General features: G+C 35.5%; 1 protein-coding gene across 3 annotated transcripts in view; it reads right to left on the reverse strand.

The window, feature by feature from the left end:
• Positions 1 to 7,078: 7,078 nt before the first annotated feature.
• The window catches only part of LOC149130317 (adhesion G protein-coupled receptor G6-like), a 59,351-nt gene continuing 40,911 nt past the window's right edge, over positions 7,079 to 25,518 (reverse strand). For all 3 annotated transcript variants that reach the window (XM_089345755.1, XM_089345753.1, XM_089345754.1), the window contains exons 15-20: positions 24,865 to 24,971; positions 20,477 to 20,600; positions 15,628 to 15,748; positions 14,665 to 14,737; positions 9,271 to 9,663; positions 7,079 to 7,426 (exon numbers count right to left, since the gene is read on the reverse strand). In XM_089345755.1, the coding sequence (XP_089201881.1) occupies positions 9,273 to 9,663; positions 14,665 to 14,737; positions 15,628 to 15,748; positions 20,477 to 20,600; positions 24,865 to 24,971 (816 nt within the window). In that variant the 3' untranslated portion in view covers positions 7,079 to 7,426; positions 9,271 to 9,272. The remainder of the gene's footprint in view (positions 7,427 to 9,270; positions 9,664 to 14,664; positions 14,738 to 15,627; positions 15,749 to 20,476; positions 20,601 to 24,864; positions 24,972 to 25,518) is intronic.

Here is a 25,518-nt window from a genome sequence, read left to right on the forward strand (position 1 = left end):
AATATTGAGCGGTGTTCCACAAGGAACTGTTCTGGGGCCACTACTGTTCATAGTGGCCCTTCTGGACATGCCCACGGTCACTCGAAGAACCAATGTCACTAGCTATGCTGATGACACAAAGATATCTCAGGCAATAAAGAATCCTGATGATATTGTAAGCCTGCAGAATGACCTAAATGCAATATATGAGTGGGCAGAGCAAAATAATATGCAGTTCAATGCAAACAAATTTCAAGTAATGCGTTACAAGTCCACAAGTACCTCCCAACTGGCATACACAGGGCCTGGAGGTACTGCAATCCCAGAACCACAAACAGTAAGAGATCTGGGCATCAACATGTGTAGTGATGCATCATTTCACATGCACATTGTCAAGTTGACAGCAAAGTGCAGACAACTGGCAGGGTGGATACTGAGGACATTCCGTACAAGGGATCAAAAAGTCATGTTGACTCTATGGAAGACATTTGTTCTGAGCCGCCTAGACTATTGCTCTCAGTTGTGGTCACCACACAGTGTTAAGCGGACAGCAGAACTCGAGGCAATTCAGCGGCTCTATACAAAAAAGATCGCCACAGTCCAACAGATGAACTACAGGGAGCGACTGAAGGCACTAGGTCTCCACTCCCTGGAGAGCAGGCGGGAGAGATATGTAATAATATACATATGGAAAATACTGGAAGGACTGGTGCCAAACTTTGGCATCAAGTACTACAGGAATGCCCGCACGGGTCGCCACTGCATGGTGCCAAAGGTGCCGTCCACTGCATCTCACACAAGAACGAGATACTGCAGCAGCCTCGGTTTCAGAGGACCTCAGCTCTTCAATGCCCTGCAAAAACATTTGAGAGACATGCAAGACATGGATGCGGAGGTCTTCAAGACAAAACTTGACGCTTTCCTCTCCACGATACCAGACGAACCAATGGCTCGTAATGAGACGCAGTTTAGGGCAGCGATGTCAAATTCTCTTATACACCAGATGTGCCATCAAAACTGTTGATTGGACCATATCAGGTGGGGGAGAAGAGCCATGCAAGGAACGTGAAGAGAGCACAGCATAAAGACGGAAAATCACGGTGGTGCACCAGCATGACCGCAGCCACTTGGCTGAAACCCATAAATAAAAATCAAATATATATATATATATATATATATATATATATATATATATATATATATATATATATATATAGATAGATATATATATATATATATATATATATATATATATATATATATATATATGTATATATATATATATATATATACATATATAAATATACATACATATATATATATATATACATATATATATATATATATATATACATATATATAGATATATATAGATATATACATACACACACACACACACACACACACACACACACACATATATATATATATATATATATATATATATATACATATATATATATATATATATATATATATATATATATATATATATATCTATATATATATATATATATATATATATATATATATATATATATATATATATATAATAGGGATGACCACTAAGTGGACATCCATTTTGGTTGAAGAAGACCAACTAAGGTCTGACCACTAAGAAAATATTATTCTCAAGAAAATTCAGCAAACACCAGAACGAATGCGAGCAAAACAAATGAAAAGATGCAAAATATATTTTGTATCTTTTCTTTTTTCTTGGTCGCTCACATTCTGGTGTTTGCTGAATTTTCTTGAGAACAATCTTTTTTTAGTGGTCAGACCGTAGGTCGTCTTCTTTTACCAAAAGGGATATCCACTTAGTTGTCATCCCTCTTATATGCATGTAATATATGTTCTAAATTGTTGGAATGGAGCATGTAAAATTCGTTTGAATTTTACCGATGATGACGCTGATGATGATAGCGTTTTATTCTCTCAGCTGCTCAAGTCCCACGCCTCCCACCTTGTTGTGGCACAAATGTCAAGTCTTTTACTGAATGAAAATGAATCCTGCTCCCGTCTGAAGTCTACTAATTATTGAAAGTTTCTCTTTTGCACAACTGATAGCTTACCTGTATGCATGCATGCATATATACATATAGGCATACATACATACATACATACATACATACATACATACATACATACATACATACATACGTACATACATGGTGGCTGTCTAGTCCTTATGCAGAGATTGACCTCCCTCCTGTACCTACAACTTAGCTCCATCATGGCATCTGATTTGACTTTTAAGCCAGTCAATGTTCTGAAAAGACACCCACATAGATTGCACATCCGATTTCGACCACCAAGAGCTGCAGATAATTTCCGATCTTTGCAGATCTTAAAATGTCTTTTGAGGCCTCCGTTAGATTTGCAAACCTTCTGGCATACATAGTATTCAAAGGTGTGCACAGGCATATTATAGAATAGTCTGTGGAGGTTTGTTTTCCATGGATTTGCAGATGATATTTGAGGCCAGCAAAATATAGGCATGGTCTGTCAGACTGTGTACACAAACAGTCATTGTCGTTCACCTTCTCGATCGTTACATTCTTCTTTAGATCTCATTTGAGTCTTACATGCGTTATCCCGGCCTCTGTAAATGTTTTCACTCCACTCTACAGTTTTGTTCACCATCCAACTCGATTCAAAGCAAGGGTCTCTAGTTCTTCTGGATCCATTCTAAATGATTTCATAGTAGTTTCGTATGACATCCTTAAAATTTTTTTTTTAGGTTTACGCCGATAGCGTTTCTTCTCTGCATGCTCATCATAAAAATCTGTTTCGGAATGCGTTCTTCTGCCATTCGAACAATATGGCCTCACCATCTCATTTGGTTCCTGAAACTCATAGCTTTAATTGAGGTGATGCCTGCAGATGCAAGGACATCTATGTTTGGAGTAAAAAAACATTTAATTTTAGAAATGCGATGAAGGCATTTTTTTGTGGAATTGTTCTAACAATTTAAAATGCTTTTCGTAACAAGTTCAAGTTTCACAGGAATACAACAAGGATGGTAAGACAAATGATTTTAAAGAGCCAGCTTTGTATTCTTATTTATATGTCGCTGGCACCAAATGCGGGACTCCAAGCCACCAAATGCTTTTAGTGCCCTTTGAATTCGCAGCTGTATTTCTGTATCAAGGTTTCCAACATTTTGTCGAGCTTCCAAGGTAGATGAACCTATCGACAAACTCAACTAAGTTAACCTCAACAAAAATTCCATGGGTGTTACAAACAGCACCACACGCAGTTTGATGCGTTATAACTGCTTTATTTTCATGTTGATGTCCAAGCCCAAATTATCACAAGCTGCGTCACATGCAGATACAAGAGACTGAAGACCTGTTTCAGAATGACTGACAAGATCGCAATTGTCAGCGTACTAAAGTTCCCTGAGTGAAATAAAAACCTTCGTTTTGAATTTCAATCAAGTCAAATTTAAAACATAGCCTGTTGTAGGATATTTCATGTAAATCCCCTCCTCAGAGATTTGAGAAGCATGTGACAACACAACAGTAAAGTATTTTGCAAAACGCGTAGGTGCATTAAGGTCTCCTTGCTTTACTCCATTTCTCACGGCAAATGATTCAGAGAGCCTTCCACCAAAGTTAACTCTAGCTTTCGTAGCTTGATGCAAAGTCCTGATCATATTTACAATTTTTTTCTGGGCAACCTATTTTCCTTAGAATTAGCCACAGAGCATTTCGATTAACAGTATCGAATGTTTTGCTCACATCAACAAAGCAATTGTGTAGAACAAGATTCAGTTCAATGCTCTTTTCTTGTAATTGTCTGATATTAATGATGAATCAGCTGTGCCCCTGGAGGAACGAAAACCACACTGAGGCTCAGACACAATATTATGAAGCATAAAGTTATGTAAACGTTCTAACAAACTTCGGTCAGTTACCTATCCAACCACAGACAAAAGTGAAATCTCACGAAAATGACCACACAGGTCCCCTCGTCCTGATTTATTCAAGGTGACTAAAATGACATCGATCCAGTCTTGAGGTAGTTTCCCAGCTCTCCAATAGCGACAAATTTATATACTTAGTAGTTCAACCATCTTGTCCTCCCCATATTTGAAGACCTCTGCATAGATTCCATCAGACCCTGGGGTCGTATTGTTATTCATCTTATTTACAACTAAATAAATGTCATTTAGAGTTGGTTCAAATGCCATCTCTTCTATAACTGGAAGGTGTTCTACGTTTCCTATCGTCCTCATATCAGTGAATGAAGGTCTATTCAAAAGTGCAGAAGAATGTTCTACCCAGCGCTTATAAATAGAATCGGTGTCAGTCAGAAGCAAAAGTCCATTTGCTGTTCTCACTGGAGCTATTGAAGAAGATTTTGGGCCATATACTTTCTTAATATAAGAGTACAAACCCTTGGCATCAGTTCTATCAGTTGCTTCTTCTGCCCCTTTTGCTCTATCATTCCACCATTCTTGTTTGATTTTCCTTAGAGCAGTCTGCACTTTACTTTTCAGCTTTCTGTAAGCTTCGTTTGAGTTGGGGTACAAGGACTGAGAAAGAAGTGTATTTCCTAAGTTTTGTTTTTATAAATGCAGATTATGAATTTCTGCTGATCTATCTGAGAACAAGTCACGTGACTTGTGTGATTTAATTACTACTGACGAACCTGCAGCCAGAAATACTTTTGTTTTGAAATCTTCCCATAGATTGTTTGGGTCAAGATTGTTACTTTCTATAGCATAGTGAAATCTTTGCAATTTGCTTGAAAATTTAAAGCTTGCAGCATTTCACTTTTTGGGTACTTTAGGACCAGACTGCAGTGGTTTAGGCATTATCGAAAAATCTATTTTTCCACGAATATGATGAAGGTCAGTCTAGCTCTCTGCCCCTCTCTTGGTCCGAATGCCAGAAACGTTTTTATATCACGTTTTCTGATCAGAATGTAATCTATGAGATGCCAGTGCTTAGATCTCGGGTGCAAGCAGGTGATTTTATATTTAGTTTTCTGCTTAAAACAGAATGTTGGTGACAACCGGGTTATTCTCAGTGCAAAACATCAAAAGAGCTCCTCCGTTTTTATTACATTTTCGAATCCGATGACAGCCTAAAACAGGCCATGAAACACAGTCCTTTCCAATACTTGCATTGAAATCTGCCAATATGACCAGCATGTCAGAAATTGGTACTTTCCTCAATAAGTGTGCTAGATCGTCATAAAACTGTCCTACATTTTCATCAGAATGGGACACTTTTGGTTCATAAATACTGACAACGGTAAGAAACCTACCTTTTGTCAGTTTAATACGGCATGACATTGTCCCAACGAAATCGGATGGGTAGTTCTCGAGTTTTAGCGATACACACATACAGAGAGATAGACAAGCATTCTCAGCTTTATATATATAATCATATCAATTTCCACTGTTACTTCGAAGTTATATAATTCATTGAATATATTTGATAGTAAATGGTAGGAGATGCATGTATGTGCACGTGTTTGTGTTAATACTTATGTATGTCAGAGGTTAAGAGGCAAAACACTTAGACATCTCTGATTGTAATGCTTCTGTGAAATGTTCACTATGAGAAGTGAATGACATATTAATAGTAATTAGATGAATGATTATAAATCCAATCAGCTAATCGTTATGTAAAGTTGCACATTTTTAGTGGAGTAATCAGAAACTGACGAAATCTCTCTCTGCATCTCTCTCTCTCCATCTCTCTCTCTCTCCATCTCTCTCTCTCTCCATCTCTCTCTCCATCTCTCTCTCTCCATCTCTCTCTCTCCATCTCTCTCTCTCCATCTCTCTCTCTCTCCATCTCTCTCTCTCTCCATCTCTCTCTCCATCTCTCTCTCTCCATCTCTCTCTCTCCATCCCTCTCTCCATCTCTCTCTCTCCATCTCTCTCTCTCCATCTCTCTCTCCATCTCTCTCTCTCCATCTCTCTCTCCATCTCTCTATCTCCATCTCTCTCTCCATCTCTCTCTCTCCATCTCTCTCTCTCCATCTCTCTCTCTCCACCTTTCTCCCTCCATCTCTCTCTCCATCTCTCTCTCCATCTCTCTCTCCATCTCTCTCTCCATCTCTCAATCTCTCCATCTCTTTCTCTCCATCTCTCTCTCCATCTCTCTCCATCTCTCTCTCTCCACCTCTCTCTCACATCTCTCTCCATCTCTCTCTCTCTCCACCTCTCTCTCACATATCTCTCCATCTCTCTCTCTCCATCTCTCTCTCTGCATCTCTCTCTCTGCATCTCTCTCTGCATCTCTCTCTCTGCATCTCTCTCTCTCTCCATCTCTCTCTCCATCTCTCTCTCTATCTCTCTCTCTCCATCTCTCTCTCTCTCCATCTCTCCATCTCTCTCTCCATCTCTCTCCATCTCTCTCTCTCCATCTCTCTCTCTCCATCTCTATCTCTCTCAATCTCATTTCTCTCTCTCTCCATCTGTCTCTCTCCATCTCTCTCTCTCTCCATCTTTCTCTCTCCACCTCTCTCTCTTTCCATCTCTCTCTCTCCATCTCTCTCTCCATCTCTCTCTCTCTCCATCTTTCTCTCTCCACCTCTCTCTCTTTCCATCTCTCTCTCTCCATCTCTCTCTCCATCTCTCTCTCTCCATCTCTCTCTCCATCTCTCTCTCTCCATCTCTCTCTCCATCTCTCTCTCCATCTCTCTCTCTCCATCTCTCTCTCTCCATCTCTCTCTCTCCATCTCTCTCTCCCTCCATCTCTCTCTCTCCATCTCTCTCTGCATCTCTCTCTCTGCATCTCTCTCTCCATCTCTCTCTCCGTCTCTCTCTCTCTCCATCTCTCTCTCTCCATCTCTATCTCTCTCAATCTCATTTCTCTCTCTCTCCATCTCTCTCTCTCCATCTCTCTCTCTCCATAACTCTCTCTCTCCATCTCTCTCTCTTTCCATCTCTCTCTTTCCATCTCTCTCTCTCTCCATCTCTCTTTCTCCATCTCTCTGTCTCCATCTCTCTCTCTCCATCTCTTTCTCTCTCCATCTCTTTCTCTCTCCATCTCTCTCTCTCTCCATCTCTCTCTCACTAGGCGTTATTTGAACCTCGAATATAATATATCGATGTTTCATCTAAAGACAAAATAGATTCACGTAAGAAACCACATTTATTCCTTCATTAAGAGAAGTAAAAGATTATATTGATAATTAAAAGTGAAATTGACAGTTAGAAAATATCTTTAGAATTACAAATCAAACCATATGATGTTAGATCTTGTGTTACAAAAAAATGAGAAGGTTCAAATTACATTGTGGTTTATACAGTCTCTAAGTTTCGTAGTGTTTTATTGATAGATAAAAATGAAGCTGTCTTTTATGCAAATGTGTTTAATGTAATATAAGAAAAGAAGATTCTCAAAGGCATTCGTTTTTCATATGTTTAATTATGTTCTCGTCTCTGCTCTTCCAACATCTGTTTCATTACCAGAACTAGAACCTGGAAAAACAATGAGAAAACTTTTATAAGTTAAGGTAAAACATCCCTAACCCTTATATTCTTATATAACCCCAATTGTCATCTAATTAACCATACATTAAAGATATTAATTACAGAAGAATCAAAAATGAAAAACACAATCTATATTGAAAACATTAGTTACAGAAACTAAAAGTGAGAATTTAATTATCAGGAATACGTTGTAAAATATTGGCAATATTGTTTCATAAACATTGGCAATATTGTTTCATAAAATATTGGCAATATTGTTTCATAAATATCATCCAGAACAACTGGATAGGGCAATTATGGGAGGCTTCTTAGTTCTATTCTGTGGTTCTACGTTTTACGTAGATCTATCTTTGACAGAGTGAATACTTTATGTCGTTCTATTTATCAAGTGCCTGAGGAGGTTGTGCTGTGACGGCTCAACAGTACGGCTGATGGAAAACACACGTCTAGCAACGGTCTGAACCTGAAGTCATCTGGAAGTAGTGGTTGAAGCCAGTGGCAATTGTATTGAATAAATTTACTCATTAGAATTTCACAATATTTAAAAATAATTTTGATAAATATATCTGCTAAAATGAGATGCCAGTGTTATTTTAATTTCTGCATAATTTAGAGAACAGTTTAATCATCGCACTCTGTATATATATTCTTTTATTCATTTACTTGTTTCAGTCGTTTCACAGCAGGCATGCTGAAGAACCATCTTTACTCGCACACACTAACCCTAGGACTTATTCTTTGTAAGCCTAGCACTTATTCTATCGGTCTCTTTTTGAAACCGCTAAGTGACAGGGTCACAAACACACAAAAATCAGTTGTTAAGCGATGTTGGGGGAGACAAACACAGACTTATAAACAAGTACATATACATATATATGTGTGATGGGCTTCTTTCAGTTTCTGTCTACCAAATCTACTCACTAGGAATTGGTCGGCCCGAGGCTATAATTGAATACACCTGCCCCAGGTTCCACGCAGTGGAACTCAACCCAGGCACATGTGGTAGGGAAGCAAACTTCTTACCACACAAACACAACTTAATATATATATATATATATATATATATATATATATATATATATATATTTATATATATATATATATATATCTTTTACTCTTTTACTTGTTTCAGTCTTTTGACTGTGGCCATGCTGGAGCACCGCCTTTTTTTTTTTTTTTAGTCGAGCAAATCGACCCCAGGACTTATTCTTTAGAAGCCTAGTACTTATTCAATCGATCTCTTTTGCCGAACCGCTAAGTTACGGGGACATAAACACACCAGCATCGGTTGTCAAGCGATGTTGGGGGGACAAACACACACATACAAACATACACACACACATACATATATATATACATATATACGACGGGCTTCTTTCAGTTTCCGTCTACCAAATCCACTCACAAGGCTTTGGTCGGCCCGAGGCTATAGTAGAAAACACTTGCCCAAGATGCCGCGCAGTGGGACTGAACCCGGGACCATGCGGTTGGTAAGCTAGCTACTTACCACACAGCCACTCCTATATATATATATATATATATATATATATATATATATATATATATATATATATATATATATATATATATATATATATATATATATATATACATATATATATATATATATATACATATATACATATATATATATATATATATATATATATATATATACATATATACATATATATATATATATATATATATATATATATATATATATATATATATATATATATATATATATATATATATATATTCGATCTATTATGACATATTGACCTTGGTTATGGTAGTGGTACGAATAAGAAAGATCAAATTGCATTTACTTTTATAAATTTTGAGAAGTGACCTTGGTGTTTCCTTTCTTTTGTTTACTTACACACGAGCAAATGGCATCTCTGGCATCTTCCTTGCATATACAGTAGAATATGAAGATAAACATTCCGAGAAGGATATTGAAGATAATGAAGAGTATGTGAAACACTTCAGCTTGTTCTTCAACAGCGATGAATGCTAGGACCCAAGATAACACCAACAAGAAAGTCAAACTAAAGATGCCAAAAACACGCATTTTCTTTGTTTCGTGTTCAAACAATTTTTTACTTTCCATTGAGCGAAGTCGCCAGATAACAAGAGAAATCATGGTAAAGTTGAAGATGAGAATGACCACCAACGGAGCCAGGAAAGCAGCATAGAAAGGTGTCTTGGATAACCAACAGCTAAAAGAGAGAGAAAATGAATTAACAAAGGAAATTTAACAAATGTCCAGTTAATAAAATGAGATGATTTTGATCTCAAACAAAACGAAAAGATATGCTCAGTCTTGCCGTGTTTCACATTAAGGTATTCTTATCGAAAACTTCAGTATCCAGATGATTTACAACGTATATACATATGAGTATATACGTATATATATATATATATATATATATATATATATATATATATATATATATATATATATATATATATATATATATATATATATATATATATGTTGAAAAAAAGTCGTCAGAATTTTGGAATAACTTCTTTCATTTATTGTATACATATATTAGCGCTTTCGTTCGTCTTTCGAATTTGTCCAATATAACTGAAAATACAGAGATCTAGCTTATTTATATAAAAACAAGTGTTTTGGGGGGTTTTGTTTATAACATAACCTTGTTTTTTTTTAGTTTTTTTTGGGGGGGTGAGGCTTTGGAGACAATGGAAGATGTATAAGCAAATAGATAGATAGATAGGCAGATAGAGAGATAGAGAGATAGACTGATGGTCAGACAGATAGAGCGATGAATGTGGTAAAAGAGAGAGAGAGAGAGAAGGGCCATTGTATTGAATTGGTCTGTTTAAGGAGTGTCAAAAAAAAAGTTTAAAAGCTTGTTTACTACTTACTGTATTGTTTTGAGACAGATTTTAGGGATGGTAGAAAAAGGAGGAAGAAAATAAGAAAAGAAAAAATAGAGAATAATGAATAGAAAATATAAAGAAAACAAAAAATGTCTTCCTGTTTTTTTCTTTTGCTTTTACTTCTTTCATTTTATATTCTTTGTATTTTCTTTTTATAGACTTTGGGTCCCTTTTAGAATATATTCCTGTCATACATTTATTTATTTATTTATTTTTGGTAAGGTATAGTTCTGCATGAGAGTATGTTAGTATAATCTTTGTAAATTTGCAAAATCGAATTAGTAAAATCAATTTAGTAAAAATAACTATTTATATCATATCAAACATATATACATATATAGACACACAAAACGTATAGCTTTTTCAAGTTTTTAGGTTGTCTCTTACTGAGAGTTATACTTTGATCTGTAATGATAGTTCTCAATTTCTTACTTTGTGCAAGGATTGGTAAGTTCGCTTTAGCGATATTAAAGAAGTTCTGGTGGCATGAATTGTGTGTCACTATAAATTTTTTTTCTTGTTTTTCTCGTTTTGCGGTGTCCTCAGTTGTTGTATGGGTATTTTTGAAGCCCGCTGAATACAATTTTCTATAAGTAGTGACGGGTACTTTTGCTTGAGCAGAAATTCTTTCCGTTCCATCAGGCGCTGATTTCTGGTCTTTAGATCCTCTATAATAGTACAGATTCTTCTTGCTAAGCAGTATGGGATGTTACGTTTTCTATGGGGTGGATGGCACGATTTAAAATTCAGGTATTGGTGTGTATCTGTGTGTATCTGTGAGTTTATGATATATATTTGTGGTAATGGCGGTGTTCTTTTTAACTACCATTATATCTAGAAATGGTAATTTGGTACTGCTCATCTCCTTTGTATATTGGATGGATGGGTGTAGGTTGTTCAGAAGGGTGTTGAATTCTTCCACAGTGTTTTGAGGTTTTGTCCAGATTATAAAGCAATCGTCATGCTTTTTCTATAAACTTCCTAAATTCAGTGTTGTATCTCTCTTCTATTTCCTGGTAGATTTTTTCCAAGTAATCCATCAGCGAATTCGCATAAACGGGAGCAAACCTCGTTCCCATAGCCGTGCTTTAATTTGGATATAGTTCTTTCCATTGAAGAAGAAAGTATCATTTTCCAAAATAAGTCTCACTGAGTCTAGTATAAATGTCACCGTGAATCTGTTGGGAATTGCCTCTCTATGTTTATCTACCCAGTATTTGATCGCCTGTATTCCTAAATCATGTGGGATATTGGTGTATAAGCTTACTACATCAAGCTTAGTACGATTGAATTTGTTTCAGTGGTTTTGGAAAGACGGGATAGAAAGTCGATATCATCCTAAATGAAGCCGGGTATGTAGGTACATATATATATATATATATATATATATATATATATATATATATATATATATATATATATATGTGTGTGTGTACATATATATATACTTCTAATATCAGGATAAAACATTTCGGAAGAATTTCATCAGGGGCCAGTATATTAAATATAGCTTTTTAAGGTGAAAATTATGACAAAAAAAAATGAGAGCAAAAGAAAATAGCATTCTTTGTATATGGTTAGACGATCTAAAATCTATTATTGAGTATATTGGCAAAATGTCTTTTTGATCGTATTTATAATCATATGTATGTATGTACACACACACACACACACACACACACACACACACACGCACACACACACACACACACACACACACACACACACATATATATATATATATATATATATATATAAGTATTTATTTGTATATATATATATATATATATATATATATATATATATGTACAATTATATGTGTATATATGTATATAAATATATATATATACACACGATTTTAATCCCTTCTTACGTCTGGTACATATATACATATGTACACGTATATATATATATATATATATATATATATATATATATATATATATATATATATATATATATATATATATATATACAAGTGTGTGTATATATGTATATATGTATATATATATATATATATATATATATATATATATATATATATACAAGTGTGTGTATATATGTATATATATATATATATATATATATATATATATATATATATATATATATACAAGTGTGTGTATATATGTATATATATATATATATATATATATATATATATATATATATATATATATACAAGTGTGTGTATATATGTATATATATATATATATATATATACATGTGTATATGTGTCTGTGAGTGTATATATGTATGTGTGTATACATGTATGTATATATATATGTGTGTGTGCGCATGTGCATGAAAATAAAAGACTGGAAATCTTTGGTATAACTTTAATTCCCTGTTACAGGCGTTTCATTAGGGGGCAGGAATTCCAAAGTACACATGTACAAAAACATGAATAGGATTTCCTAAACGTAATTCGTCAGATGAAGATTAAAAGATAATACAAAATGACGCTGGATGAGAATGCAATTTGTAGTATTAAGCATTAATCAGGCGTATATTGAGGGATAGTGACATAAAGACAGATTAGAGAAATAATAATATATTATAATCTATTATAATTACTTCTATAAGCACCAGGCCCGAAATTTTGAGGGAGGGGATTAGTTGATTACATCCATCCAGTACATAACTGTTACTAAATTTATCGATCCAGAATTGATGAAAGGCGAAGTCGACCTCGGCGGGAATTGAACTCAGAATGTAGCTGCAGGCGAGATACCGCTAAGCATTTCGCCCATTGTGTTAACGATTCCGTCCGCTAAAACGCAAAGTTTGACCTGTCGGTGACACAGTAGAGAATTCCACGAAAGCACGCTGCTCATTCATATTAGCCATAGCAAGAATCGACGAATACGCAGAAAACAGTTCAAGGCGAAGACGCACCACGTTGCAGTACGATTCCACCCAACGATAGCAGTCGGAAGACCAAAGCCTATGAGTTGCGTCAAGTGGAGTCTAGCGGTGGAAGCTTTAACTACAACAGGTTTATCCTACATAAAATGTTCCGGTTATTTTGGGGTACTTCATCGTATATGTTATATATTTTAAATTAAGATTACATGAAATTTCTGGTCTTATAAATTATATACTTATACACGCACAAGCATATACATATGTATATATAAGGTTGGTGCAGCATTATTGCGGCTTGTTTTCAATAAATTTTATTCAACAAAAATAATAACAACATTTAACAAGAACATGTTTAAATGATCATTCCGACCGGCTGCCAAGCAAATTGGAAGCGGTAATTGAAGTAGATGGTGAATATGCTCCAGAATAATCATTTAAAAATGCTTTTGTTAAAGATTTATATCGTGTGTGTTGTATTTATTGAAAAATAAACCACCATAATTATGTACCAACCTAATATATATCTCATAAATATTGTATAGTGCTGTAATTAGAAATGGAGGGAATGGGGAAGGAGCATCCGAACGGATCTTGTCCACAATTAAACAAGAGGTAGTCACTGTTATCTTATGTTTCCATTCAGTTAGAGATATAGGATTAAAGGTAAACCTGAGATTCACATTAATTTATAAATGTATCTATTTAAGATCTTTCCATGTCAGCGTTATTACTGATAGTATATTCGATGAAGGCATAAATACCCTATGATAGACGTCTGGTATTCATGTCTCCATCAAACATTCTTTATGTAACAAAACTGACACAGTAAGATCTGAAATAGATGACTTATACGATGAAGTGAACCTTTTCTTTCACCTTTAACTCCGTGTTTCTAGTTGAATTGTGTCACAAGATGAAAAGAGCTACCCCTTTCTTAATTTTGAAAAAGAGATATTCGGTTGTTCGCCTCTCCACTACCATGCCGACTAACCCTCTTCACGACTATAAATCTTAAATAAACCCTTCCCACATACGTTGTAGAGATATCCCCTCCTCCCAAACCACTTTGATTTGTCTTGATTTGGCAAATTGTATTATTCATGTATTCATCTGAAGAAAAGAGATTTTCTTTGGAACACTAAAGTTCTCAAGTCCATCAATAAAATGTCTTAGCTCTTTTACCGTTTCATCTTCAAGACGAAGGTATGTTGACGTGTGTTATTGCTTCTGTTTATTTGGGCAGGGTGAAGTATTATCCTCGAATATATACATCACCGTGAAGTGTAATTTTAGTGTATATTATCCACAGCATCAATGAATGCCATGGTTTTAGCTTGATGACACTTAGACATTATTCTACAACATTCAAACTATTGATAAGTGTAGCAAAATATAAATGAAGATCAGGGAAAATTAGGAGAGTAAAACACAGAAATACTTACACGTCTGCAATTTTGATGTAATTGTTTGTCTTGTTAATTGCCAGAGTAATTGCGACAATGACAGCTGGAAGACCTGACGACGACATTTACAAAGACGAATAAATATATGGATATTAGTCATTAAAATCAGAAATATGTGAGATTTGAAATCGATTTACTTGACCATGTATTCTCAAGAAAATGTGTTTAGTTCAAAGGAAATCAAAATTTATTTTGATGTACACACAGGTCGCGTTTTACTATTTATTCCTTTGGGTTCTAGAAATAAGTACGACAAGTAATATATCTTCGATTCTATCATCGATATGTTTCAGAAGGCAACAAATATTAAAAATTACTGGAAGTCCTGGACCACGATATGAAAACTACAATTAAATGGCAGTTCGTCGCTTTCAGCGACAAATGTTCCAGTAGATCCGATCAACGGAAAATACTGTTTATGAAATCAATGTGCAAGCGGATGAGCACTCCACAGACACACGTACTTTTAATGTAGTTCATAGGGATATTCAGCGGGACATTCAATGTGAGAAGGTTGGTCCTTTCAACTACAGGTACTACTCATTTTTTTTTTATTTGAGTAGAACTAGAGCGGTGAGATAAAGTATCTTACTTAAGGATACAACGCATCACCGGGACTCGAACTCACAACCTTACGACCGCGATCGCCTTTAACGACTATTAAATTCCTAATTAGATGAGAAAGACACAAAAGTTTGGTATCGTTAACCTCTCAAAAAATGACTGCGTCAGGGGAAGGGCAGAATGATTCACTCTTAGGTTTCGTCTAGAGCTGAGATTAGACTGAAAATATTTGCATGAAATTGAAAGTAAATTTATGTTCCCTCAATGGCTAACCCTGAGAATCTATTTTTTATAGTCTACGTTTGTCGTCTATATATAACTATTAAATTTCTCACACCTTTTGTATCAACATGCTTCCATCTTATTTCAAGTACTTACCCCAAGCCAAAATCGAACTCTTCATCATAAAAGATGCCATATGCACGAAGATATGAAGGGCTTCAACAGCCGTCCACATGAGAGATGCCAGAAGGAAGTAGTGTAGCAGAGCAGCCACCGTCTACAATAATAACAGCAACAATAACAATAATGATTTCTAAAATGTATATATATATGAATATATATATATATATATATATATATGTGTGTGTGTGTGTGTGTATGTATGTATGTATGTATGTATGTGTGCATGTATATTATTTTGCAGGGGTGGGGTAGAGTTGAGTAGACGGCTGTCCTTTGAATGTCATTCTATATGATTTAAACCGGAAGGTGAAAAATTAAAATAGATATTTCAACACAAACCAGAGAAGTATATTTTTGAAAAATTAGAATTTCGTTTAATGAATTTCACAAACTAATCAGTGTGTAATAATTATAATAGTAATAATAATATTAATAATAATAATAATAATAATAATAATAATAATAATAATAATAATAATAATAATAATAATAATACTAATAATAATAATAATAATAATAATAACAACAACAATAATAATAATAATATTGATGGTGCTTTCAAATTTTGCGTCTTTGAAATTAGTGAACCTAAAGCTATTTGGTAAGACTAAGAAAGAAATTGAAAGTTGGACGGAAACTGTGCAGATGATTAGCAAAGATATTGGCATGGAATTTGGAATCGAGAAATGTGGCGTAATGATTCTCAAACGGGGGAAAGAACCAGTTAAAACCTTGATATCAAGCTGGAAAGTGACAAACCTATAAATGGGATTGGAGAGGAAGTACCTGGGTATCATTGAAAGAGATAGGATGAATGAAAGCAAGACGAAAGAAATGTACGGAAATAATATTTCAGGAGAACTGTGCTTGTGTTCCATTCGAGGCTAAATGATCGCTAAAAGATTAGAGCAACCAACACGTGTGCAGTTGCTTGTTCTCCGGTCCATCTCTTGTAATTCATTCTTCTTCCCGGAAGAAGAATGCATTACAAGACATAGATCGGAGAATACCTAAATTAATAACAATGAACAAGGAACTACCAACGAAGAGTGATGTGTCAAGATTGTATGTAAAGAGGAAAGAAGGAGGATGGGGATTGGTGTGTTGTGAAGCTTGTGTAAGGGAACAGGAGAATAACCTGGCTTGGTATACCAAGGGAACTAAAGAAGAAATGATTGAAGCAGTGAGAAAGCAAGGAACTTTAAAACTGAACGAAGCTGTAGACCCAACACGATTCAAGGAAGACCAGAAAAAGCAAATGAAGAAAATTTGGCACGACATGAATATCCACAGTCAGTTCTTGAAGAATAAAAACGAGATTGATAGGAAAAGAACCTGGCAATCCCTACAGAAAGGAGACTTAAAAGGGCCCACTAAGGCGTTAATGTGTAGCGCTCAAGAACAAACCCCCAGAGAAAACTACATTAAATATCACATTGATAAAAACACTGACACGTGGCAGAAGGAGGAAGGGAGAAAGTATAAGCCATATTGTTAGTGAGTGCTCTAAGCTCGCACAACGCGAAACCAAAAGGAGACACGACAATGTGGACAGATATGACCACTGGCTCTTGTGCGGTGAAGCAAATTTCGAGAGAGCCGAACAATGGTATGAACACAAGCTAGACGGAGTAATTGAAATCGAACATTACAAAATACTCTTGGATTTTAACATACAGTGCAACCAAATCATACAGGTGAGACATCCAGATAGCGTGATCATCCATAAAGATGAAAAAGAAGGAAAGATAATAGATGTTACAATACCAGGCGATTTGTGGGTTAAATATAAGGAAACAGAAAAGTGTGAGAAATACCAGCCACTGCAGGACGAGATAGGGAATTTATGGGGTATGAGGAAAATAATGGTGTTACCAGTGGTTACGCAAGCATTGGAGTAGTTTTCAAGAAGTTTGAAAAAAATATTAGAGCTGCTGTCAGGCTCGAAGTGATCCAGAAGACAGCATTCTTGGGTACAGCTCGCATACTACGGAAAGTGTTGTCCCTATGATTCACAGGGGAAGGCACAACTTGAATCCTTTAGTGAGTGCCTGCTTTTAAGTAAAGAACAACCGCTAATTAAAAAAATATCCGAGAGTCTTTCATAATAATAATAATGATGATGATAATAATAATAATAATAATGATTATGATGATGATCATGATGATGATAATAATAATAATAATGATTATGATGATGATGATGATAATAATAATAATAATAATAATAATAATAATAATAATAATAATAATAATAATGGTTTCAAATCTTTCTGCTAGGGCAGCAATTTGGGGGTTAGGGGACAAGTCGATTGTATCGACACAGTGTTTCAACGGTTCTAAATTTATCGACCCCGAAAGGATTAAAACAAATTCGACCTCGAGGGAATTTGAACTCAGAAGGTAAAGATGGACAAAATATCGTTAAGCACTTTTCCCGGTGTGCTAACGATTCTTCCAGCACACGGCCTGAAACAATAGTAATAATGATGATGATGATGATGGTGGTGGTGGTGGTGGCGATGATGATGATGATGATGATGATGATGATGATGATGATGATGACGACGACGACGATGATGATGATGATGATGATGATGATGATGATGATGATGATGAGGATGATGCTGATGATGATGATGATGATGATGATGATGATGATGAGGATGATGAGGATGAAGATAATGATGATGATGAGGATGCTGAGGATGATGATGATGAAGATGATGATGATGATGATGATGATGATGAGGATGATGATGATGATGAGGATGATGATGATGAAGATGATGATGATGAGGATGATGATGATGATAATAATAATAATAATAATAATAATAATAATAATAATAATAATATTAATAATAATAATAATAATAATAATAATAATAATATTAATAATAATAATAATAATAATAGACAGAAAAATAAGAAAAATAATGACAGGATTTAGAATGGACCACCCAAAATCTGTCATAGAAAGGTTATATATGCAATGTATGGAAAGTGGTAGAAGCCCTGTAACGCTAGAAACTGTTACCAAATAAGCACCATGGGACTAGTTTTCAGAAACAAAGAAAACTAATACAAATAGCCAGAAAGCGGGAACAAAACAACAAACTGTTTTCAGTTTTTATGGAAAGTGACAAATGCAAAAAAGAGGTCATAGTACCTAATAACTATGAAGAAAATGAATAAACAACAGAAGATGTAAGACAACTGAAATCCAAACTAAAATTGGAACAGCAACGGATCTTGATAAAACGAGGGCAAGAAAAGCGCTTCATGGCAAATAATGGATTAAACTGAAAGGAAAAGAAATAGACAAAGCAAAACCCCAACAATGACTGAGAATCTCAGGATCCAAGCAGAGACTGAAGTATTTTTAATTGCAGCCCAAGACCAAAACCTCCCCATTAGAATGTACCAAAAGCATGTAGTGAAAAGAAATGCAAATAACTGCAGAATATGTCGAAATGGATAAGAAACAATAACTCATATTGTCACTGGCTGCCCATTACTGGCTAAGAAGGAATACATTCACAGACACGACTGATTTGGGCACTATGTACACTGGAAGCCATTTCAACATTCTGGAATAAGAACATTAAAAAGATGGTACAAGCACACACCAGAAATGCTCTCAGAAAATGAGAAAGCAACAATACTATGGAATATGCCTATAGACACAGATAGGGAATTTAAGGCCAAACTGCCGAATATAGCTGTCAGAGATAATCAGGAAATATACTTTCTAATCGATGTATCAACACCAACAGATGATAATGTTTTTCTCTAAAAGAAACGGAGAAACTTTCAAAATACAAAGACCTGGAAACAGAGGCAACTCGAATGTTGAGTCTATGACCAGAAACAATTCCTATCATAGTAAGCGCATTAGGTATGATAAAAGAAAATATTCAGACAGATACATAACGAAAACAGCAGGACTATTACATCCTACGCAAGACATTTTAAATACAATAAAAATATGAGCATCACAGCAAACCACATTACATATCAAAGACACACAGAGCTGCGCTTGGGTAGTGCACTGAAAGCATGTGATAAAAGTGAGACTACTGAATAAAGATGATGATGATGATGATGATGGTGGTGATGATGATGATGATGATGATGATGATGATGATGATGATGATGATTTTTCCAGTGTCAGCACCTGACTGGCAGTTTTAGAGTTAAGATTAGCCGATATCGTCGACCCAAGTACTTGTCTGGTACTATAACTTATTGACCCTGGAGAGACGAAAGGTAAACCTGAACCTCAGAGTAATGAGTCAATTTTGCCTACAGGGTTGATAAATTCAAGTACTAATTAAGTATTGGGGTCGATGGTATCAACTAATCTCTTCTCGCTAAAATTTACAGGGCTTGTACCAAAACATGAAACAACAACTGTAATAATATTTCTTGCTGTATTAGATAGAAAGAGTTCAAACCGATACAATATAATTCAAATAATGTTTAATATAAAGCTAACATAGACAAGTGAAGTGGGCTGGATGTCTAATATAAAGGTGACGGGAATTATGTAAAATGTTATACAAAATACAGTTTGACGAATTAAAATTTGATTTCTCATTATTTCATATTTCTGACTATAAAAACTGTTGTCATCATCTGAAAATAATGGATTGGTCAAATGAAAGAATGCAAGGAGGAACAACGCGAATATTAAATGATTTTCAAAGAATTTGAATAGGGCTGCAGCTTCGGCGGTTACAGGATGAAATCTATTTAAGGTCGTTTGTAATGTTTCATATAAAACAAAATTTGTAATGGCTAAAATGTTGTCACTTACCTTACAAGCAGCTGACACTTTTAAGGCATATGGGTGCATCGCCACAAGAAAGATCAAATTAGCGATAGCCAAAGAAACGCACAAGTTTACTAAAATCTTGGAAGCCATTAATTTCCTTAGATTTCTGAAATAATAGGGAAATGAATATTAATATATCATTTTATGAAGTATAGCTAAAAATAACCTCAGTACATAAATAATAACAACAACTGTGTGTATGATGATTATTTGAATACAAACGATATGTTAAATCGATATACATATATATTTAGTGCGTGGATGTTGTATAAAATATGTGTATAATGACCTGTATGAGATATGAGCCACAATTTTCTTTTACTCTTTTACTTGTTGCAGTCATTTGACTGTGGCGATGCTGAAACACCTCCTTTAGTGCAGCAAACTGACCCCAGGACTTATTCTTTGTAAGCCTAGTTCTTATTCTATCGGAATCTTTTGCCGAACCACTAAGTTACGGGGACGTTAACACACCAGCATCGGTTGTCAAGCAATGTTGGGGGGGGGGGACAAACACAGAGACACAAACATATACACGCACACATACATACACATATATATATATATATACGACGGGCTTCTTTCAGTTTCCGTCTACCAAATCCACCCATAAGGCTTTGGTCAGCCCGAGGCTATAGTAGAAGACACATGCCCAAGGTGCCACGCAGTAAGACTGAACCCGGAGCCATGTGGTTGGTAAGCAAGGTACTTACCACACAGCCACTCCTGCCTATGTGTATTGTTTCTTGCATTCATACAATAAGTTTCGTTGGTTATGATAGAAATTCCTTGTGAAGGAACATGTTCAGATTCGTCAACCATAGAATGGAATGCTACTCACAGACTCATATATGTGATATATTTTCTTGGTGCATTAACACAAACGCTATGTACAATATCTGTTTTCAGTCAACATTATTCAAATGACAATTGTAAATACCTAGTCGGTCTGTACAATATATTCTTTGACAAAAAAGAAAAGACCAGCTTGATTAATTACAATATATATATTGTATATATTTATGTGCGCGTTTGAACGTCTCACGAGAACAACTATTAACATGGAAAACAGTACAACCTGTTGCATAGTCGGGTTACTAAAACGGCACCCCCAAGGCTTGCTGTTGAGGAGGGTTGCTAGAATCCCAGCATGACTAAAACTAGACCTGTCAAAATGAAGGATGAATCTAATGCAGGTTCAATGATTATATAGCACGGGCTCCCTGAAACTCAAGGCTGGTGTCAGACGTGCTGGAAGACCACTGGAGATGAGACATTCCTTAGTTTTTGTTAAAACTTGTCCCTAAAAGAAAGGCCCTTCTGATATAAAAGCAGTTATGTGAAGAATGACATTGAACAATTTGGGCATGCTTTGCTTACACTCGAGATCATGGTCATCCTTATTCACAAGTGGACAACCATCATATATACGTGTATGCTTGTGTGCGTGTGTGTGTGTGTGTGTGTGTGTGTGTGTGTGTGTATGCGCCTGTCTGTGTGCGGGCGTGTGAGTGTGCATATGTGTGAGTGAGAGCGAGAGATTACGTATGTTTATATTCTGGTTGTATGCAATGAAATTTGCTTCCCAACCCATGGTTCTGAGTTCAGTCTCACTGTATGCCACCATGGGGAGATGCTTTCCATTGCATCCTCTGGCCGATTAAAGACTTATATATATATATATATATATATATATATTGTTTGTGTATGTGTGGGTGTGTGTGTCATAAGAGGTTGAGCTCTATTTCATCTTTTATTTTGGGGGTGCCAAAGTTCGATTTCTAATAAAGATTCTTCATATTAAATTGGTAGCTTACTATTGTATCTATTTTTCGAATATGAAATTGTTACAAATATAAGGTGTGTTATGAGCATTTATAGGACACGGATCCTATATACATTCAGCAAAGAATTAAAGATGGAGAAGAGAAGGTGTTAAATGTTTCATGAAATTTTAATCCATGCATACGTTCGTTTCGAACGGTAATATTAACATGGAAAAACCATGGAAAAATTTTAATGTTAATTTAATTAAAATTATAATTAAATTAATTACATATTACCGTATTCTTCAGGGCAAATCAACAATGCAAAGAGAATACATCAGAAGAATATTATATTGTTACTGAAGACTAGATGGTGGGAGTGTCACATAACATGTTCAGATATTCATAATATGATAATGAAAGATGAAAGATAAAATCATGCTTAGGTAGTGTTGAGTCTAGTTGTGTATGAACTCATGGACTAGACTCAATATATATGACATCTTTCAATCTACTCGTAAGCGTTTTAATCCCATCAATGAAATACGTTTTCGGTTTCGAAGAGAAGAACTCTGCAAGGTCAGTTTCGACATCCTCAGTTGTTTGGTGAGTTTCTCCATCCAAATGATTCTGTAAACTATGGAACCCATGGAAATCGGAAGGAGCAAGGTTTGAGGAATAAGGCGGATGAGCAATTTTCTCCGAGACAAGATCCTCCAATTTCTGTGAGGGGGTCGGGTGTTCGTGTATTGTTTATGTCAGCAAAATAAGTGAATTTTTCTAAAACGTTGGCAGAAGTACGCATGAAGTAAGCCATAAATTCACTCAGAGAGTCTGGCAAACAAGCAAGCAAACACCTAGACACACCCAGACGCAAATGCACACACACTAAGACAGTGCGGGCTCTTGCATTGTCTTCATGAAACACTACTCCTTTTCGATTCAATAAAGCAGGCGTTTTCTTCCAAGCAGCGTTCAAACGCCCTAATTGCATACATTAGATCGTGTGTTGCATCCCACCAAACAAAGAGAAGAAACTTCGTAGCATGGAGTTCTATTCTCGGTTGTGGTTGAACCATTTCCCCTTCACCAAGCCAATGCCTTCGACGCTCATCGTTTTGATAAAGGAGCGATTTTTCATCACCGGTCACCAGTCAATCCCAAAATGGAAAGATGAGTTCACGAGAATGATGAGAAGAGCTGATGTCCACTCGGGATCAGCAGTTGGCTTCAGGCAAATCATAAAGCAGCTTACGCGGCTGAGTTGATGTGCTGATTCCGGCAGTATTTCAACCAGTCCATTATTCTGTTCGTTTCTGATGAATGTCCCCGCTCTCTCTCTATTATTGTGCGTTGGGCTGTTATGCGGTTAGCTCGGACGTGAGTGATTGCATCTTGAGCTGTCAAGTTACTGTTATTCTGGAGCGATCTTTGTGAAGGCCCACTGAACAAATGACAGGGGTAATTGCACTCTAGTTACTTTATCGGGGTCTATGTTGTCAAATGGGTGCACTAAGATGAATGATTGATTTAATGTTAGAGGATTAGGTTACAAAGTACCATGTCAGGGTCTGACAGGAGGGTCTTTCCGAGTCGTTTAATATGAATAGGGATTGCGTGATACCTCAACACTAGACAAAAGACGCCTTTCTTAATCTTCTTCGTCTTTGTATTTATGATTGTGTGTATATATTATTGCAATCGTGATGAGATCGAATGTATGCATGTACGTACGTATGTATGTACATTGTACATATATATGTATGGATGATTGTATATATGATGTGTGTATGCATGATTGCGCATATATATATATATATATATTTATATATATATATATATATATATATATATATATATATATATATATATATATATATACATATGTGTCTGTACGTATGTATGTATGTGTATGTATGTATGTGTGTATGTGTGTGTATGTATGTATGTGTGCATGTATGTATGTATGTATCTATGTATGTATCCGTAGACCATTTCAAATACTGTCAGAAAGGCTCAGATTTTGTTTAAGATCTCCAATTCTCAAAGTAGGTATCACAGTGAAACACTGTTCATATCCATGGGTGGGTGTTGCTGCTAAACAAAGAACCCCTCAAACTCATATACACACTACTCGCAAATATATTCTCAATCACACCGAAAACAAATTCATTTGGCTGAATGGTAAATGTTAACTGACCAACACACTACCACAACTTTCTCATTAACAAACAGTATAAGAAGGACATAGACTTGTATTGTAATAATAGGAAACATAGATTCACTATTCTAACTACTATTTTGGTCAATTCTTTTCTGATTTCTCAACTATAACCTAACTTAAACACGTGATATCGCTCCCTATCTAATCTCTCTTTCTTTTTCATCATCCTTACTGTGGGACACAAATTTGCCCTAAAATATTTCTTCAATCAGTCACTCATAAGTATGGCCATATTCTGGAATTCTCTCCTCAACCGTGGCGTTTCCCCCCGACATCAACCTCTTCCAACTTACCAATCTTTAAGAATTCAACAAAATGATGGATGTTGCCTGTCTGTACTTAAACGGTTTATGGAAGAAAATAGAAACTGAAATTCTTACTTGGAACAAACATGGATTATTACTGTAAGAATGAGACAGACTAATGATATTCCGCAGCCAATGTAAGATGTTATATATAAGAGGTGACTAGTTTCCTGGTAGACATCCTGCAACAGAAACAAATAACAACGTATTAACTCCTTTTTCCATTCCTTCCTATGTCGGTCAATAATTACATAAGTTATAAGTATATGAAATGTTGATGTAAAAAGTGAGGTATACGAAAGCTGCATTAATGGCAATATTATTAATGGGCCGTCTTACATTACATGTTGGATGAGAGACACCGAATTCATTATGTATATATATGAGCTGTATAAGTATAAGTATGAGATGTGCCGCCAGCTCATAGACCGATGTAATTTCTTTCTCATTCCCTTAACACAAGGCTAATTAAGATAATTCTTCCACTAACAGACATTGATGTTGTATGATCATTTTCTTTTACACTGAACAGCAGCATGCTGAAGGAATTCTCATGTATTTTGTTGAGGATGATAGCTTGGAAAATTTAAAGGACACAATCCCAGGTTGAAACTAATACACAACAGCAATCATAACAAGAACAACTGTAGCATTTTACAATATTTCAACCTCGCATATTTACTATTAACCTAACATATTTACCAAAATATCCACCTATAGAAAGTCTAG

This window comes from Octopus bimaculoides, chromosome 29 (assembly GCF_046866305.1).
Source record: "Octopus bimaculoides isolate indiv1 chromosome 29, ASM4686630v1, whole genome shotgun sequence".
In the NCBI taxonomy this organism is placed as follows: Eukaryota; Metazoa; Mollusca; class Cephalopoda; order Octopoda; family Octopodidae; genus Octopus; species Octopus bimaculoides.